Source organism: Anoplopoma fimbria, chromosome 21 (assembly GCF_027596085.1).
Source record: "Anoplopoma fimbria isolate UVic2021 breed Golden Eagle Sablefish chromosome 21, Afim_UVic_2022, whole genome shotgun sequence".
Classification (NCBI taxonomy): domain Eukaryota; kingdom Metazoa; phylum Chordata; class Actinopteri; order Perciformes; family Anoplopomatidae; genus Anoplopoma; species Anoplopoma fimbria.
The window spans coordinates 9,944,418-9,964,069 of NC_072469.1; the positions used below are offsets into that span (position 1 = coordinate 9,944,418).

At 43.8% G+C, this 19,652-nt stretch overlaps 1 protein-coding gene across 3 annotated transcripts in view; it reads left to right on the forward strand.

The window, feature by feature from the left end:
- LOC129110549 (rho guanine nucleotide exchange factor 4-like) overlaps window positions 1-19,652 on the forward strand; it is an 80,039-nt gene that overhangs the window by 45,542 nt on the left and 14,845 nt on the right. For all 3 annotated transcript variants that reach the window (XM_054622643.1, XM_054622644.1, XM_054622645.1), the window contains exon 4: window positions 6,935-7,086. In XM_054622643.1, coding sequence (XP_054478618.1) covers window positions 6,935-7,086 — 152 coding nt within the window. The remainder of the gene's footprint in view (window positions 1-6,934; window positions 7,087-19,652) is intronic.

A 19,652-nucleotide genomic window follows, 5' to 3' on the forward strand; every position in this document is an offset into this window, starting at 1 on the left:
AATATAGTCCAGAAGAACTGGGAGTGGGTGGTAGAAAAAAAGAAGACTGGCTAAGTGGAAATGGCTGAAGCCACAGATGTCCTACAGAGGCAATCTTATTATTATTATTATTATTATTATTATTATTATTATATATTATTATTATTATATTCCTTTATTGATCCCCATGGGGAAATTCGAGTGTTGCAGCAGCTCAACTACACAGACACAGACAATAAATACACATACTATACAACAAAATAAAGATAGAACAGAAATAAGAATAAAAATAAAAATGTACAGTATATCCACATGGGGGGGCTGGTCAGCATGTTGACAGACTGTGGTCTCCGCTGTTGTTATACAGTCTGATGGCAGTGGGCACAAATGAGCGTCTGAAGCGCTCCGTCCTGCTCTTTGGTAGAATCAGCCGATGGCTGAAAGAGCTGCCCAGCTGCCACAGTTGGAGAGGGTGAGAGGGATTGTCCAGGATGGCTCCGAGTTTGGCCTTCATCCTCCTCTCACCCACTGACTCCAGACTGTCCAGCTCCAGACCCACCACAGAGCTGGCTTTCCTCACCAGCTTATTAAGTTTGTTGGCATCTCCAGTCCTGATGCCACCACCCCAGCACGCTACAGCGAAGAAGAGGGCGCTGGCTACCACAGACTGGTAGAATGCCTTGAGCAGTTTATTGCACACATTGAACGACCTCAGCCTCCTCAGGAAGAACAGCCTGCTCTGTCCTTTCCTGTAGAGGGCGTCAGTGTTGTGTGTCCAGTCCAGTTTATTGTTAATCTGCACCCCAAGGTACTTGTAGGACTCAACCCTCTCCACTTCCCCTCCCTGAATGAAAACAGGGACAGGGGGGCTTCTGTTCCTCTGGTAGTCCACCACAAGCTCCTTGGTCTTGCTGATGTTGAGCTTCAGGTGGTTGTTGCTGCACCATGTGATGAAGCTCTCAATCAGTCCTCTGTACTCCTCCTCGTTGTCCCTGGTGATACATCCAACAATGGAGGAGTCATCGGAACACTTTTGGAGGTGGCAGGAACCAGAGTTGAAGCGGAAGTCCGAGGTGTAGAGAGTGAAGAGGAACGGTGCCAGTACAGTTCCTTGGGGTGCGCCGGTGTTGCTGATCACAGACTCAGAGACACAGCTATCCACCCTGACGTACTGTGGCCGGCCTGTGAGGTAGTCTGTGATCCAGGAAGTGGTGTCGGGGTGCAGGTTCATCTCCAGCAGCTTCTCTCTCAGTAGGGAGGGCTGGATGGTGTTGAAAGCACTGGAGAAGTCAAAGAACATGACTCTCACAGTGCTTCCCAGCTTCTCCAGGTGAGAGAGGGCCTTGTGTGTCAGGTAGATGATGGAGTCCTCCACCCCGATGTGTGGCAGATTGTAAACTGTAGTGGGTCCAGGAAAGCTGTAAGCTGGGTCCTCAGGTGCCGCAGAACCTCTCTCCAGGGTCTTCATGACATGTGATGTCAGGGCCACAGGTCTGTAGTCATTAAGACCGCTGGGACGACTCTTCTTCGGCACCGGGACAATGCAGGACGTCTTCCAGATTGTGGGCACCTTCTTCAACCTCAGGGAGAGATTGAAGAGGTGCCTGAGAGGAGCTGCCAGCTGTCCAGCACACACTTTCAGCAACCTAGGGCTGATGTCATCAGGTCCACTGGCTTTGCTTATCTGAAGCCTGGAGAGCTGATGCTGTACCTGGATGGTGGTGAAGGTGGGGCTGGGTGGTGAGGGGGTTTGAAGGGAGCTGTGAACTCCTGGCCGTGGGTGAACAGTTGTAGGGGGGGATGGGGGGAGTGATGGGCTGTCCTGGTCCACATCTGTGGAGATGTTGGTCTGAAGAGGGCTAGTGAGTGAGGGGGGGGCATCCTCTGGTCCTAACAGTCTGCTGAGAGAGGGGGAGGTGGCAGAGGTGTAGATGGAAGGGGGAGCAGAGACCCCAGCAGAGGTGTGAATGGGGGAAGAGGTGTTAGGTGGAGACCTAGCCTCACTATCGGAGCACACCGGGGTGGGGGTAGTGTCGAACCTATTGAAGAATAGGTTGAGCTCCGATGCGAGTGCTAGGTCACCCTGTACTCCAGATGAAGGCAGACTGCAGCCTGTCATCATTTTCATCCCATTCCACACCTCTTTAGTGTTGTTCTGTCCCATCTTAGCCTCAATCTTCTCCCTGTAGCTGTTCTTAGCCTCTCTCAGCTTTCTCTTCAGCTCCTTCTGAACAGCCCGAAGTTCCCCTCTGTCCTTAGCCATGAAGGCCCTCTTCTTCCTGTTGAGAAGACCCTTTAACTCTTTGCTGATCCACGGCTTGTTGTTGTGGTAGCAGCGGACCTTCTTTGTGGGCACAATGGTGTCCTCACAGAAGTGAATGTAGTCTGTGATGCAACGAGAGAGGCCCTCGATGTCCTCCCCGTAGTCCTCCTGGAACAGTTCCCAGTTTGTGACCTGAAAACACTCCTGGAGGGTCTCCTCAGCGTCCTCCGACCAAACCTTCACAGTCCTTGTGCTGGCTGCCTGTTGCATAGCCAGTGGCTTGTAGGTGGCCACAAGTTCTATTAGGTTATGGTCAGATTCACCAAGGGGGGGGCAAAGGAGCTGTAGGCCCCCTTTACATTCACGTAAAAGAGGTCCAGGATCTTGTTCTCTCTCGTTGCAACACTGACATACTGTTTGAAGTTGGTCAGGACAGGAGAGAGGGAGACATGGTTAAAGTCCCCGCTGATCATCATGAGTGAGTTGGGATGTTTAGTCTGAAGCCCCGCTGTAACAGAGTGGATGACGTCACTCGCGCTCCTCGCTGCAGCTGATGGTGGGATGTAAACAACAACAACAATGGCGTGTGAGTACTCCCGCGGTAGATAGTAGGGTCTCAAATCCACCGCCAGGAGCTCAATGTCGGGAGTGCAGATACACTCCTTCACAGTGACATGGCCGGGATTACACCATTTAGAGTTGACAAAGACGGCAAGACCTCCTCCTCTCTTCTTACCGCTCTGTTTCCCTCTGTCCGCCCAAACTAGCGTGAAGCCGGCTAGTTCGAGCAGACTGTCCGGTATATTCCCGTGCAGCCATGTCTCCGTGAAGCAGAGCAGACTACACTCCCTGTAGGCCCGCTGGTTGCTCACCAATGCTGACAGTTCATCCACTTTGTTAGCGAGGGACCTCACATTCCCCATAATGACCGTGGGTCCCCCTCCATCCTCTCCCGGACCCTCACTCCGGCTCTTTTTCCGGGACGGGTTGTCTCCATATCGCGTCGGGTATGCGACGCGATATGGAGACAACCCCACCAATATGGAGACAACACCACCAATCTGGTGGCTTCTGCTCTGTGGTACATGCTGGCCTACATGGAATCACCTAAAGGCCTCACACACAAGCTGCAGGCCATCTTAGTGGACTACTTCTTGGACAGGTAGCACTGGGTCCCTCAGAGTGTACTGTTTTTACCAAAAGAGGATGGAGGACAGGGTCTGGTACATATAGACAGCAGAGTGGCTACTTTCAGGTTCCAGTTGTCCAAAAATAGCTCACAGGTCCCTCAGATGTGGTTTTGGGGGACGTGACTAACTGTATTTTAAGGAAAGCAGCTGGTCTGGGAGTAGACACCGCACTTTTAAAAATGGATTTTAATCTTTTAAAACTGTGTGGACTACCTCATTTTTTTCAGGGATTTTTAACGTATGGAACTGTTTTAAATGGACAAGACTGGAAGGTACTTGCTCACTGCACTGGCTACTAAAAGAACCTCTGGTTAATGGAACCAGGATGAACATTTAGGACAGCTCAACACCAGGTCTTAGCAGCATGCTATGCTCCTTTGGGACTACCACCCTGAGGAAAGTGGTGGATGTAGCTGGTCCTGGACTGACAGACGCACCTGTAGTCCATCCGACAGAGCAGGAGTATCCTGAGCAGGTGCACTGAGAGACTGACAGAGGAGGAGGTCATCATGCTGTAGGAGTACGGCAGAGGAGAGGAAATGCCTGATGCCACTGACCCCTTTCCAGAACTTGCCTTTTTTCCAAGTCTGCATGGGGTCTCAGGAGCCTTGTTGCATGGAACAGACTGTAAGCTGGTGGACCTGTACACAGCTTAAGGGGAAAATGTCTACACACACTGTGTCAAAGTACTGAACAAGATGAGGACATCCTGCTGTCTTTAAAGACCCCAGAGTTGGGGACTCTTGGGAAAAAAGAAGCTTATCATGTCAGTCTGAAGGTTTCCAACTTAAGTTCTCTGGCAGGAGTGAAGGTGTCGAGGTGGGCAGAGTTTTTTGGCATGGGATCATCACCAAGGGGCTATAGGCGGTCCCTGTACAAACCGCCTGTGGACAAACGCACAGGCGACCTCCAGTGGAGGATTGTACATGGGGCCATAGCTACAAACAGGTATCTGGTGCACCTCAATCCTGGCACAGGGGACGGCTGTCCTTTCTGCTCGCAGACAGAAACCATACATCTTCTGTTTATTCAGTGTTCCAGACTGGTTAGACTTTTCAGCCGCCTGCAGTTATGGTTTCAGGGTTTAGGAGAACACTTTTCTTTTAGTCTTTTTATCTACAGTACACACTACACTGCAAAGAAAAAACATCTACACACACTAATTAATTGTATTTCAGGACTGGCGAAACTAGCTATTTGGAAAGATCCTCTGACCCTTAAGAGTGGTTAAGAGCCAGAGGATGTGGTTCTGATGCTGACGGGGCTGCTGGGAGCTCGGCTCAGGGTGGAGTTTGAGTTCTACAGACTGACAAAAAAGACTGAAGTCTTTGTGAACATTTGGGGTCTGCAGGACGTTCTGTGTTCAGTTTTTTTTCTTTAGTATATTTTTTTTGCATGAATTTATTTTGTTGTAATTTTGGAAATTAGAAATAAAGGGCTGTAGGTGGTCAATAGGGTTTGGTAAGCTGCTATTGTCATGACTTTGATGACACATCATTGTTGCACTGGTTTTAACTGTAGGGCAATGTTGCACTGCTATGGTTGTATTGCTGGTGTTTATCACAATATATTGGTAGAAAGAGTTATGCCATAATGGGATTGCTGTTTGAGTTGGCAGTCAGAGCAGTACACTGTTGGAGAATTCATGTGTGGCCCCTCTGTTCACCCCTCCATGCTGCTATAGCACAGACTCTCTTCACATGAATAAAGGACAGTCAATACCTGGAGCTCCTCCATCTCTCAACAGCATCACACACGGTCAGGATGTCCTACACTGCCCCCATGAGGGCACAACCTGAAATGTCTACGGACCCAATGATGGCACTGATGATGATGTTACAATACATGGTATTATATGATGTGTAAGATGCTGTTGTTCAAGGTTAATACCCTTAATAAAAGAAACGTACTGCTGCCCAACTGCATCTTATTGTGAGTTCTTTAATGATGCTATGTTCTCTTCCATTCCTCTCTCTGTCTCCACGGTGATTTGTCACCACAGATAAGTCCTCCATGGCAACAGCTGTTGGCGAGGCAGCCGATGGTGACGCTTATCATGAGGTGTGACAGCAAATGTATTTTTAGCTCATCAGCCAGGTAGCCACAAACACTTGAGAGGATATTGCTGTGGTGGGAGTTAACACAAAGCCTCCTTTGTTCAAACCTCACAGTATGGAATGATTTCTTCAGGATAATGTTAACAAGTCTTCACATATATTAACATGTGAAAGCTCAGAGCTATAACTTTGTAACTGTGGTTTGTAATAATTTGAATAAAATAAAGCTTTAGACTGGTTGTAAGGAATTCAAAGGACATTTTTTGGTCATCTGTTGTCTCTGCGTGAGCCAACCCGACTCAGTCAGGCTACATCACACCTATTCTTTAATACGTTCCCCAAATGACTGAAAACCATGCAAAACAATGGCTGCCATCCCAGTCCGTCATTCTTGGCAGTTTCACAGGGGGAGGCTGCTGATCGAGTGAGTTTTCTGATTTCTGATTGATGATCTATCTGTTCAATAGACTATATTTCAGAAAAAAAGCTGTTTGTCCATTTTTTAAACTATGTAGAAATAGTTCCTATTACGAATCTGCCCCATTTGAAAGAACTATCCTGCTGCAGAGGCATTGTAAGACAATGGGATGATGTCATAGCCTGGGTTAGAGGTTTCTTCGCTCTGGTTATTTGGCAGCACAGTAACATGCAGTGACTGGGTGTTTACCCCTACCCAGTGCTCAGCTGCACTGTCGCTGTGTCTTTCTCCGAGCTGATTGTCCGGACAGCCAGTGAGAGAAAGGACACAGCCTGCAAAATCATGTATAATGATAATGATATTCCATTTAAAAGCCCCCTCTACAGCTAATATTCAGTTTGTTACATATTATATTATTGTTAACTGAATATATATGTCAAAAAGAATTACAAAATGCTCAAAGTGAAGTCTTCAGAGCTATCATTGTATTTGAGCAGCTTGAATCGCAGTTATTCACGTCACATGATAATGAATGGAGGAAAGCACAAACTCCACACTTTGATATGGCTTAAAATGGTTATTCTGGGCATCTTTTGCACTGAGGGTCCTGCAGCTATGTATGAAGTTTGTCATTATCATATTGTTATATTGTTGCCAAGTATATGTTGTATTTTTCATTTTTCAAACCAGAGAATCTTGCCCCACTGAAAAATATTGATTATTGCCTCTGTCACTTACTGTCCCATGTCACAGGGACTCTTAACAAGACAGGGTGTTCTCGTCTTCAACAATACAGTTAGTATTGAATTATTGTATATGTAAATATATGTATGAATGTATGTGTGTATGGCATTGAACTACTACTACTTGCATACTTATTGACTGATTTGCTCTGGTGAAGAATATCAACTGGTGAAACACCCACAGTTTTAGGTTGGATCAAAAACACAACATATGTGTAAATCAGTTACACTACATAGACTGATTTTTGTCCCTTTTCTGTCCTCCCCATCCCTCCCTGTCTCAGCAATGGTTGTACCTGACGGGGCATCAGAGAAGACGGGGTTTGGGGACGAGCTCGGCAGCGAAGAGGATCTGCTGTATGAAGAGTTTCGCAGTTCTGGACATCGATTTGGACACCCGGGGGGAGGTGGAGGAGAGCAGCTAGCCATCAATGAGGTAGGCAGCATGTAGGTGTGGTCTAGATCTCACCAGGGTTATGGTCAGATGCATCCTGATTGGCCCAGAAGAAATTGGTTTAGATCGAAGATTAAGAAAGCAACTTCAGTCAGGAACACTCACGTCACCAGCGACAGTTATACTTGGCTATTAGGTGCCGCTTCTTTGGAGAAATGCAAGCATGCATCCCGACCACTTTTGAATGCAGCATTTTTGTTTGCTTATTTATTTTGTATGTATTATCTTGCATGGAGGTACTAGTAGTAATCTCCAAGGTAGCGCTCATAGCTTTTGAGCTGCGATTATCTCTGTAACTCCAGGGCGAACGTAACGTTCATGGCTCCGTTAATAGATCTACGTATGACCCAAAACAACCCGCCTTAAGTGAGACACCAGTTTGTGCACTAAAGGTAATTAGAAGGGAAGTAGCTTAACATTGCTTCCTGGATTCTCTTTTTTAAGGCCGTTGAACAGGAGGTGTATGGAGGGGTTCCCAAGCGGGCTACATACCGAGGGATCTGCACATCTTAAATGAAACTGAATACCTGCTACAAATGATTTTGATGGAGAAGGTTGGATTCTCCGGGATTTAAAATAGTGCACAATAAAAGCACAAATCATGGGTATGTTTACGGGCATGACAGGAACAGAAAAAGCTGCGCAGAATGCACTGAAATAGGACCATGCAGAGTCATACATTTTTATTGTAGATTTAGCCAGTCCAAGACGCACGTAACGGGACACAGAGCTCATAGGACTGTAGTGCGCCGTCTAGTCTAGTACAGTTTGGGGGAAGGCTGGGCAACTCAGGCCTGAGGCGCAGTGTGGGGGCAGAGGATTCTGAACTCCTGGAATTTAAATCGGGACGTAGAGTCGGCAATTATATTATCAAGGCCAGGAAGGAGCACTGCCTAGAGAGTGGAATTCCCCATGACTCGTGACCATGTCGGTCGTCTGGCAAATCTATTAAAAAACGTGAATAGAAGAGCAACCTTTATTTATGATGTTGACAGTTGCCTGATCATAACAGAAAACAACTATTGTTTGCTAGACCATGGGTTTCCGCAGAGCGTGCATTCAATGACGATGATATATCTTTAAGAGTGCGGTAAATTGTAAATTTAAAGGAAGAGCAATCATTGTTGATTCCCCCGAAACCAATAGGAGTAAGTAAACATTTTGAGAGCTACTGAAGTTTCTGCATTATTGTTGTAAAAGAACGATAAACAGTTCCAATAATCGCAAAGCAACGACCAAACCTTAGATCAGATCTACATCCTTAATATAAGGCAAAGATTGTGGAGTTTGAGGGGTCAAGTAATCTAGAGATAAAAGATCGCCTAGGGGAATAATCATTTTAGCGAGATTGAGGTTACCTATTAATGACAGCAAGCAGGATTAGTTATGGACGCCGCGTCCAAAGCGCTTTTTATGACTATGAATTCGAACCAACTTTTCGAGGCAGTGACGCTTGCTTGAGATCGCTGTCTAATGTGATTCCTAAAATTCTGAAGTGTGGTACTCGCGAAGAGGATTCCCCGTAAGACAGTGCCGGGTTGGATATAATGGCTGAATAAGTATCCAGTCCGGACCTACGATCAGGATAAACTTTACATTTGACATCTATGAGACGCCAAATGCGACGTTAAACTCGGCCATAGTCAGATTCTTTGATATACTGGGATCACTTCTTTAAGAATGACTGAGACCTCTCCGGAGTCAACTAAACATCTCTCGGATATTTTGGTTGAACACAGCTTCATTTTTTTATTAAATTTACATGATTATCTAAATTCTATATAATTTGGTTAAGATGTCTTTACACCAATTGATACTCCAGTAGCAATGATGGTGGAGAAGCCATCTTCCTTCCGTTAAACTTCTGCCAATTAGTTTCGGACGATATGTTCATATTTTCAACCAAACAATCAGTAAGTCTGGTTTGGTCAAAATAAAGCCTCATTTCAAAGAGTTAAATGTGAAATATGCTGCTTCTCTCTGCCTGCTGAGCAGCAGTTGAGCTGCTCTCGTTCTTCGGAGGCGACCATCAAATTAGCAAAATAAAATGGCAGACATCATCCACACAAGTGTGAAACACTAAATATCCTTCATTCTGGTTCAGTTGGTAATTGAAAATATTAAAATATAATAGAAAATAATGTAGTTAGGCTCTCAGGCATTCTGTAATGCTTAGAAAGTTCTTCCCCTGTAGATCAAACTTTCTCAATTAATGTTATCCCTGCTGAGTCAACTCACATGTAGGCATGACTTACTCTTCCCTCGTCTTTAGTGTGTTTAACCTATTTAAATGTGCATGTGGCACCTTTTTATCTTCATGATACATTAGTTAATTTTAATTGCTTTATAAACCCCTGGAATTTATTGGCTTAGATCTGTTTCAACAATATTTCTGCTCATTTCAAAATTCTCTGCACATTCATTTCCCTCATATCTGTGTTAGCTGAGATGTTGAGAATGAGGTCAAAATATAACGTATCGTATAAAGTATCGATTTAATACGAAAATAGTAATATATATTATATTTCAAGATAAAAAACAAAAATAATGCTGATCAGGTCTAATTCTCCCCATTGCCTGGCTTTTTGTCCACATGAACATTAACGTCACGACCTCTGATAAAGTGGCTACATCCATTATATCATAAACAGTCAAACCAGCAGTTCAAATCCCAGAGAAAGGGGTGGCCTTTCTGCTACGGACACTGACGAAGATGGTTGTAGAAATCCAACATCAAATAAAATTAAAGAATGACACATCAGAGCATCAATAGCGTTCTTTTATCTTCTAATAAACACACTCTGTCTTCTCCAGTCACCTCACAGATAGCTGTCAGTGTCACATCATTCAGATGCAGAGGGACAGTGGGCTTTTTAGTAGGCTGGATAGGCGGAGAAGGCTCAAAAGTGATTCTGTTCCTCTGCTCTTCTCTCGCTCTGTGTGTGTGTGTGTGTGTGTGTGTGTGTGTGTGTGTGTGTGTGTGTGTGTGTGTGTGTGTGTGTGTGTGTGTGTGTGTGTGTGTGTGTGTGTGTGTGTGTGTGTTTACGATGATGCAAACGTATTTGTTAAAATTTTAGTAGGGACATTTCTGTCCTCCTGAAATATTGATAGGGATATGTACCTACCGTCCATATGCAAACCTACGCCCTTGGTAGCACCCACCCTCCGGTTCCCCCTCAGGAAAACACTGTCAGCACTGTTGCCATTGTTTGCACTGTAAGCGCTGTTAGCATCGTTAGTTGCTAGACTTAATGGTTTCACACCAGTGTCACGGTTACTCTCAGCTGAACTGAAATGACAGGAAATAGAAAATTCTGTGTTATTATGGTATCAAGTGAAGAACAGCCTGGCCTCAGTAAAGGACTAGAAATTGCTCCCTTTGCCCTTTGGCTAAGAGGGTTGGCAAAATCAAGCTCTGAGGTTGCTGGGTAACTTGGTTGTCATGGATACCTGCCTCGGATTCAGCTGATGCACTTTCACAGCACCTTGATAAAGTCTCACACTTGATCTGGGGTATGTCCAACTCACTGTTTTAGTTTGAGTTTCTTACAGAACATTGCTCTTACTGTTCCTACTGTTGCACTCATAATATTATACATTCAACAATGGCATAGAGGAAAAAACATGCTGTATTTATGTTTCTATAATATTTCATGTGACAATATTATGGAAACATATGACTTTACACATTTAGCTATTTTTTTGTGGTTAACCGGTTTTGTTGGAAATTGTTTTTGAATTGCCAATATGGCTAACTCGTTCATAAATATTAATATTGTTTAGCTTGTAAATTTGGTATTTAGCTTTCTTTATGAATGTATAGTTCGGACTTCGGTTGGGATGGGGCCAAGGAACAGCTAGCCACTTGGTGCACATGTTGGGGCGGCTGTGGCGTAGTGGAGAGCAAGGTAGTTCTCCAATCAGAGGGTCGGTGGTTCGATACCCGGCTTCAGCAGTCGATGTGTCCTTGGGCAAGACACTTAACCCCAAGTTGCTCCCGAAGGCTTGCCATCGGTGTGGACTGCATGATGAATGTTAGTTAGAGTCTGATGGTGGCACCTTGCATGGTAGCCTGTCATCAGTGTGTGAATGGGTGAATGATATGTAATATACTACTGACTGTAAGTCGCTTTGGATAAAAGCGTCTGCTAAATGACTGTAATGTAATGTAATGTTGGTACAGTTATGAGTTGATCACACAGGAAGTGATACAAGAACAGATTTTCCCTGATGTATCTGTGATTTGCTCTTATTTTGTAAGTACCCGTTGATTTCTGTTTCGTGTTTTCATATTTTTCTCTGTGGGTAAGATAAGAACGAAACATCTTATTTTTACAGTCCACAAATTGTTTGACCAACGCAGGGAAACATCGCTTTTAAATCTAAGGAACATAAAGAATGCATGAATATCATAAATTAGATGAGAATCCTGTAATGCCAGGACTGATGTTGTAAAAAATCCTGGTTACTTTGTTCAAGTTTATTTAACAGAACCTCCATTTAGATCTGGAGTTAAGGATGTTTTGGTGCATCTGGAGTTTACATTTTTGAGTTTTTCTCTTTTACCAGAAAATATCCAATACATTTAAGAGAATGTCACTGCATTTAGGTAAAAAGAACCTCAATCATAAAACTGATGAACATGGGAAATGCATACCCAAACCTTCCCCATAAAAAACAAACAAGGCATCAATCTAAATTAGTTGTGTAAGCAAACCCTTTTTATGCTTTTACATCAGCAATTACTGCAGGGACCTGTTTGTATTGTAATACTAATGTTGCTCACATTAATACATTTTTGACATCAATTTCAGACTTCACATTACAGAAATGAAAATAACCAGTCCGGTTTTGATTTGATAATCAGCCTTGTGGTGTAGTAGTCCGTCACTGAATCCAGGTATGAAATCAGTTGTTCTTCTCCCTCTTTCAGCTACATTTAGTGTACTCTGTTGGGTTGGTTGATAGGGAAAAATTGACAGCCAATCAAAATGTGTATCCAGGCAACGGTGCAAATCAGCCAGTTTTCAAAGAGACCAGCGCTTTGCTGCCATCCTGTGGGTCACCCATGTCTGTTATCTAGAACCGTGAGGAGTTAAAAAGTCGACAAAAACTGGTGCTGTGTGGTTTCTGATTGTTTTTGCTGCCCTGAAGAGTGGGATTCAGTTAATAGAGACTCAAGAGTTTGGTGACTGTTAGAGAAAACAGCAAGCCATTTAAACTAGAGACTTTAGTTAGTTAATGCAAGCTAATTAGCGAAAGCACAGGCAGGTTAATCAGTGAAATGCTACTACTATTCCGCTATAAGAGTTTTACTCTGCGGCCCGGCCTGCATTAAACTGAATAGTGGCCTAACCCTCTGACTGGTAAAGCTGATATGCAGTATGATATAATATTGTTTTTGCCTAAACAAATCATTGAAAATGCATTTTCTTAATAGACACTAGTATTGACATTAATTAATAAAAGTAAATAACACCACTCTTTTGAATAAATAATTAAATATGAAGGATTTTTTTCTTGAAATACAACAGGAGCTATCATCAAAGGATAAGACTGCAATATCCTATTTTCCCCTGCTTTTAACAAAGACCCTGACCAACAATAATCATATAACTTAAATGTATTATGCAAAAACAATAGAAAAAAAGGATTTGTTTATATTATTTTTATAGAACAGTTTTTTGTAATTAGTGCAACCTTTCCTATAAAGGGAAAGTTTTCCACCTGTACCACCTATCAGTTCACCCAAAGTATTTCCCCAGGTAACATCTGCAAGAACTACAGGCATGTTTCACACTATGTGTATTAATCCGTTGTTAATAATAGTACCCAACAAATGCACTACTTCTTCCTGTTTGAGTGGCATTTGATAAAAAAAAAGAATTCAGTCCTCTAACACGGCCAGGTGTTTGAGGATTTCTTTTTTGTCTAAATGAAAGAATATATTTGTTAGGTGTTTAAAAGTTTGAATCCTCAGTAGGAACAAATGGGCTTGGAGCTGAGACATATAGTAGGCACGTAAGAAAGTATTGAGAGGTGGACTGGTATTTTCATGGGATTTGCACACCATATGTGCCAACCAGAAGCCTTGATGCCCACTGAGGTAGGTGTGCTGCTGATGCCTGCGATGCTGCCTAGGAATCCAGGAACGTGGCTGCCCTCATATCTGCTAGGGCTAAACTGTCCTGGGATATCAGGGCAGCAAAGCGCATTAATGCACAGAAATTCCTGTGTCAACCCACAAACTCAAATAACATGCGTCCATCATTGACTACAAGGCCGGCCCACACGGCTGGGACAGCGATGTCTTCCTAACAGAGGCACTGATTGATTGCTATGCGACTGTGACTCAGTGGTAGAGCAGGTTCATCCTTCAATCGGTTCGATCCTCTGCTCCTCTAGTTCATGTCAATGTGTCCTTGGGCAAGACATTTAACCCCAAATTGCCCCTGAAGGCTGTTCCATCGGTGTAAGAATGGATATGAATGATTAGTTAGAGTCCTTATGGGCAGGTGGCACCTTTCATAGTAGCCCCTGTCATCAGTGTATGAATGGTTGTAAATGGATGAATGATGACATGGAGTGTTAAAGCACTTTGAGTGGTCTGAAGACTAGAAAAGCTCTATACAAGCACAGTCCATTTACCATTTTACCATCAAAGTCATTAATTACTTTTCACCAGAAAGACTGCACACATCCCCATGACCCATGACTGCTCTGCTAATAACTCCAGTCATCATATTGTTCAAATATTATTTATAGATAAAACAACTAGTGGACCTCATCAGCAACTATGAGACAGAGGTGAGGTGGAATGGCTGGCTATCTGGTGTCAAGATAAACAACTTGTCTCTCAACGTCGATGAGAAGAAAGAGATGACCTCAGGAAGGACCACGCTGCCCACATCCCTCTTCTCAAGAACACATCCTGCATGGAGCGAGTCAGGAGTAGCAAGTTTCTTGGTGTGCACATTGCAATGACCTCAACTGGTCAATGCAACTGCATCCCCCTCACAAAGAAGTACAACAGTGTCTCCACTGCGGGACCTCCCTACGCTCCACGGACCACGGTACGAAGTGTGGCTGGAGTGGTGCTGGTTCACCTCCTGGACACTGAACCACTAACTTCTCTTAAATATACCTGTTCTTCTAATTAATATGTATTGGTTTATTTATTTTGTGTCTACTATCAAATGTTTTATCAGTATGTTATTTGCCTGATCAATATAAATGTATGGTATACAGTCAGGTCCATAAATATTTGGACATTGACACAATTTTCATCATTTTGGCTCTGTACACAACCACAATGGATTTGAAATGACACAATCAAGATGTGCTTTGAGTGCAGACTTTCAGCTTTAATTTGAGGGTATGTACATCCAAATCAGGTGAACACTGTAGCAATTACAACAAATTATATACATGGTCCCCCCTTTTGAAGGGACCAAAAGTAATTGGACAAAGTAACATAATCATAAATCAAATTGTCACTTTTAATATTTGGTTGCAAATCCTTTGCAGTCAATGACAGCCTGAAGTCTGGAACCCATAGACATCACCAGATGTTGGGTTTCATCCCTGGTGATGCTCTGCCAGGCCTCTACTGCAACTGTCTTCAGTTCCTGCTTGTTCTTTGGGCAGTTTCCCTTCAGCTTTGTCTTCAGCAAGTGAAATGCATGCTCAATTGGATTCAGGTCAGGTGATTGACTTGGCCATTGCAGAACATTCCACTTCTTTGCCTTGATAAACTATTTGGTTGCGTTTGCAGTATGCTTCGGGCCATTGTCCATCTGCACTGTGATGCGCCGTGCAATGAGTTTTGAAGCATTTGGCTGAATATGAGCAGATAATATTGCCCGAAACACTTCAGAATTCATCCTGCTGCTTTTGTCAGCAGTCACATCATCAATAAATACGAGGGAACCAGTTCCATTGGCAGCCATACATGCCCACGCCATAACACTACCACCACCATGCTTCACTGATGAGGTGGTATGCTTTGGATCATGAGCAGTTCCTTCCCTTCTCCATACCCTTCTCTTTCCATCATTCTGGTCCAAGTTGATCTTTGTCTCATCTGTCCATAGGATGTTGTTCCAGAACTGTACAGGCTTTTTTAGATGTTTTTTGGCAAACTCTAATCTGGTCTTCCTGTTTTTGAGGCTCACCAATGGTTTACATCTTGTGGTGAACCCTCTGTATTTACTCTGGTGAAGTCTTCTCTTGATTGTTGACTTTGCCACAGATACGCCTACCTCCTGGAGAGTGTTCTTGATCTGGCCAACTGTTGTGAAGGGTTTTTCTTCACCTGGTAAAGAATTCTTCGGTCATCAACCACAGTTGTTTTCCTTGGTCTTCCGGGTCTTTTGGTGTTGCTGAGCTCACCAGTGCTTTTTTTCTTTTTAAGAAACCAAACAGTTGATTTGGCCACACCTAATGTTTTTGCTATCTCTCTGATGGGTTTGTTTTGATTCTTCAGCCTAATGATGGCTTGCTTCACTGATAGCGACAGCTCTTTGGACTTCATATTGAGAATTGACAGCAACAGATTCCAAATGCAAATCCCACACTAGAAATGAACTCTAGACCTTTTATCTGCTCCTTGTTAATGAAATAATGAGGGAATAACACACACCTGGCCATGGAACAGCTGATCAGCCAATTGTCCAATTACTTTTGGTCCCTTCAAAACGGAGGGACCACGTATAAAATGTCTTGTCCGTTCACCTGATTTGGATGTAAATACCCTCAAATTGAAGCTGAAAGTCTGCACTCAAAGCACATCTTGATATTTTCATTTTAAATCCATTGTGGTTGTGTACAGAGCCAAAATGATGAAAATTGTGTCAATGTCCAAATATTTATGGACCTGACTGTATGTGAATGTAGCAAATAGTACTCAACCTTAAACCCCTGCTTATGTATTCACATACACACACACACACACACACACACACACACACACACACACACACACACACACACACACACACACACACACACACACACACACACACACACACACACACACACACACACACACACACACACACACAAACACACACACACACACACTATTTCCCTTGAGATCCATCCATTATTCTGCATGGCCTCCACCGTACCCCTCCCTCTGTCCCTCACATCACAACACCCCACACCCCACCCACATAGGGGTTGCTATGGTCCTGCCTCAACTACTCTGGTATCCAGGATACATTGACACACTCTGCACCCTGATTGGCTGCCAGCTATGCAAGGGTGGGCAAACAAAAAAGGAAGGGAAGGAAGAGGAAAAAAAGAAAAGAGGGGGATCCTTGTAGTTAGATGGATGGCTGAGGCAGCACGGCTCCAGGCAGAGCACCAAGCTCCATTTTAGCAGGAACTCTTAACAGAGAGAAAACGTCGGCTGAGACGGAGGGATAAAAGAGGACAAAAGAAACCAGAGTAAGAACAAATGGCCAGCTGGATCGCCAGGTAGAATAAATGTAGGCTAGAGAGAGAGAAGAACGAGCCGGAAAACAAGGCGACAGACGGATAAAAAGAAGAAGGAGGAAAAGAGGAGGAGGCATGAGCACGAACCAGAGCGATGCAGCATCCTGTCCTCCATCTTTTATCCTTACAGCCGACCGAGAGGGAGAGAAGAGGAACCAAAAGGAAACGAAAGACTGATCTGGTAGAAAATAGAAAGTAGAAACAGAGGGGAGGTGCCTGTTCCTCAAAGGGGAGAGAGGGAGTAAAGGAGGACAGGGCTGTTGGGGAGGGGGGCTGGGGTGCTCAGCACATAGGCTAACACACAAGTAGCTTCACTGCGCGCAGATTCACTCACACGCTGACACAGATAGGCACCCAGCCTCCACTGGCAGGCCGGGGCGACACTGGGCATCGGCAAAGTGGCAGGAGAAGCAGAGGAGGCGACCGCTGGAGCAGAGCGGAGGAGGAGAGGGGCACCAGAGGACGGTGAAAGAGATAGTCGAGGAGGAGGACGAGGTGACGTGGTGTGGTGTGGAGGCACGGCGCTGAGGGAGAGACGACGGGGGAGGGGCAGCGGTGCTGAGGAGGAGGAAGAGGAGGAAGCCAGGGGACTGATGGCTCGTGGCAGTGGCTCAGGGAGGTGGAGCAGGCAGAGGTTGGGATTCTTTAGCACCATGCTGCGCTGCAACCTCCCCCCAGAGACACAGAAGGTGGTGGTATTCCTCATCATGATGCTGCTCATCATCATCAACGTGGTGCTGATGTTCCTGCTGGCCTTCCAGTAGAACATACACACAGACCAACACCCTCTCACACAAACATACACGCACACACACACACACACACACACACACACACACACACACACACACACACACACACACACACACACACACACACACCCACATCCCTTCTGGATGGAGGAAAAGACCACATAAACTGATACAGAGAAGGACCGAGGAGCAGGGGAGGACTGTCGTGTTGATGAGAGGGGCTGCTGGGATTGATGGGTGTCCAACATGGCAGAAGCAGAACACAGGTACAACCAGGCAGAGAGGAAAGATCATTTTGTTTGGGAATGGATGAATTTTGTACATTTCTGTTATCAGAAACATGTAAGCAATAGGGTTTGCTGTATGTGAGAGATGGACCCTGTACAGGGTGAGTCCATCTGAATTGTAGAAAACGTTTTTTTTCTTATACCTCTAGTAATAATTATTAATGCAGATGGTTTGATTTGTCTGGTCTCTGTGATCTCTGTGTTCAGTTTCTATTCTATATTTTACTATTTCTCAACAAGTACCATGAAAAGAACCAATTGAACAACAAGTTAGTCTGTCTCTCAATACTGTCTGACTTCCCCAATCTGTCTGTGGCTCTCATCTCCAAACCCATTGGTTCTTACAGGAGATGTAGATCTTTAAAAACCTCCCATGAAGATATAGTTTCATTCATAAATAAAGCTCAGCAATTTCCTTAATGAGCTGGACAATGTAGTTCTTAACTAAGATTACTTAAACATCAGTAAATAGCACATTTGTTGGGGACTGTTTTTTAGCAGCAGATTAATACATATTTGGTGTCGGAGTGGGTATTTCGGGCAACATAAAGGTGTACGAGGGTTGTTGGCTCACTGACGTGTTTTAAATATTGGACAACAATGAAGCTCTATGGCACAGAGGAACAGGATGTGTTAGGCTTTGATAAAAACAATAATTTAAGTCATACATTGTTGTAGTTCTTTACATGGAATTTGTTGACGGTCAAAAATAGACACCACCATAGTACCCAGCAGTTTGTGTACTATCTTTTCTCTTGAGGTTTGACAGTATTACAGTACTACTTGTTATACTTGCTGTTGTACTTGCTACTTTACACTAGCCTCAGAGTTTAAGCTGTAAGCCCAGTGTTTTTTATTTTTTTGTAACATTCACTAAACCGCACACCTCTGACACAGGTATTTCTTATTTTCAATTAATTTACCAAGATAACATATAGGTAATGTAGCAACAGGTCTCACAATTTAGCTAAAAGTTTGTGGGGCCAGTGACCAGGTGTTCTTAGTGTGGTCCACTTTAACACTTGGTAGATAAAACATTGATTTCTACTGCATGACTTGTGTTTCCCTCTCTTCTCTCTCACCCCTATTGTAATGCTCCACATGTTCAATATACAGTAGTAATGTCACTGGAGATTGTATTACTGGAGAACAGCAGCTTTCTTCTTTCAAGATGAAACAGGAGGCAGTATGTTAAATTTCACAACAATATAAATCGCCTACCTCTCTTAAAATTGTTTGTGCTCCAGGTCAACCCTTCCTTTAGGATGAGAAGACGCAGCTTGTTGAATGTGGAATAAAAAGGCAATTTATATGTTCTGTAGCCTTATTTGAAAAATTAACTGATTATTACAAAACATGTTGAGGGGGGCCTTTGGCCAAAACTGTAGTCTAAGCTTTGAAGAGGAGAGTATTGAATTGAGAATCAGTAGATGACCTGAAATATGTTCGTGTTACTCTGTGCAACACTCAGCAGATAAGCTAATGCTATTTCATAACTGTGTTTCTTAGTGTTAAGAAATAACATTTTGTAAAGTGCAGCGTTGAAAGCTGATGAAATGTACACAATGTACTGTTCTCAACCCAACACGTTAAATACCGCAGCTTGGTTAATGCTCCTATACTTCAAGCTATGATGCTCTATGCTCAAAATACACTTCGGTCTTCACAGGAAGTTATGTTTAGGCAACACCTAAGTTAGGTTTACGAGTGTGGATGATATTATCTGGGCTGCCTTAAGCTTTGTTTATACTCGCACTTGGGGCCGAAGCGTGATTTCCGTAGACGGCACGCAAGCTCCGAGCATGAACCAAGGCATTTAAACTCTATGCACTGCAATATTCTCCGTACGAACAAAATGAACTGCAGAAGACAACGAGTGTAACCAGGAATATGCCCATAGACTGTATGTGTAACTGGCAAATGCTGAGGAGGGATTGTAATTATCTGTGAACTCGTATTTCAAGCCCTGTAAAGTAACAAGTCAAGTATAACATGCATTATAAAGAAACAA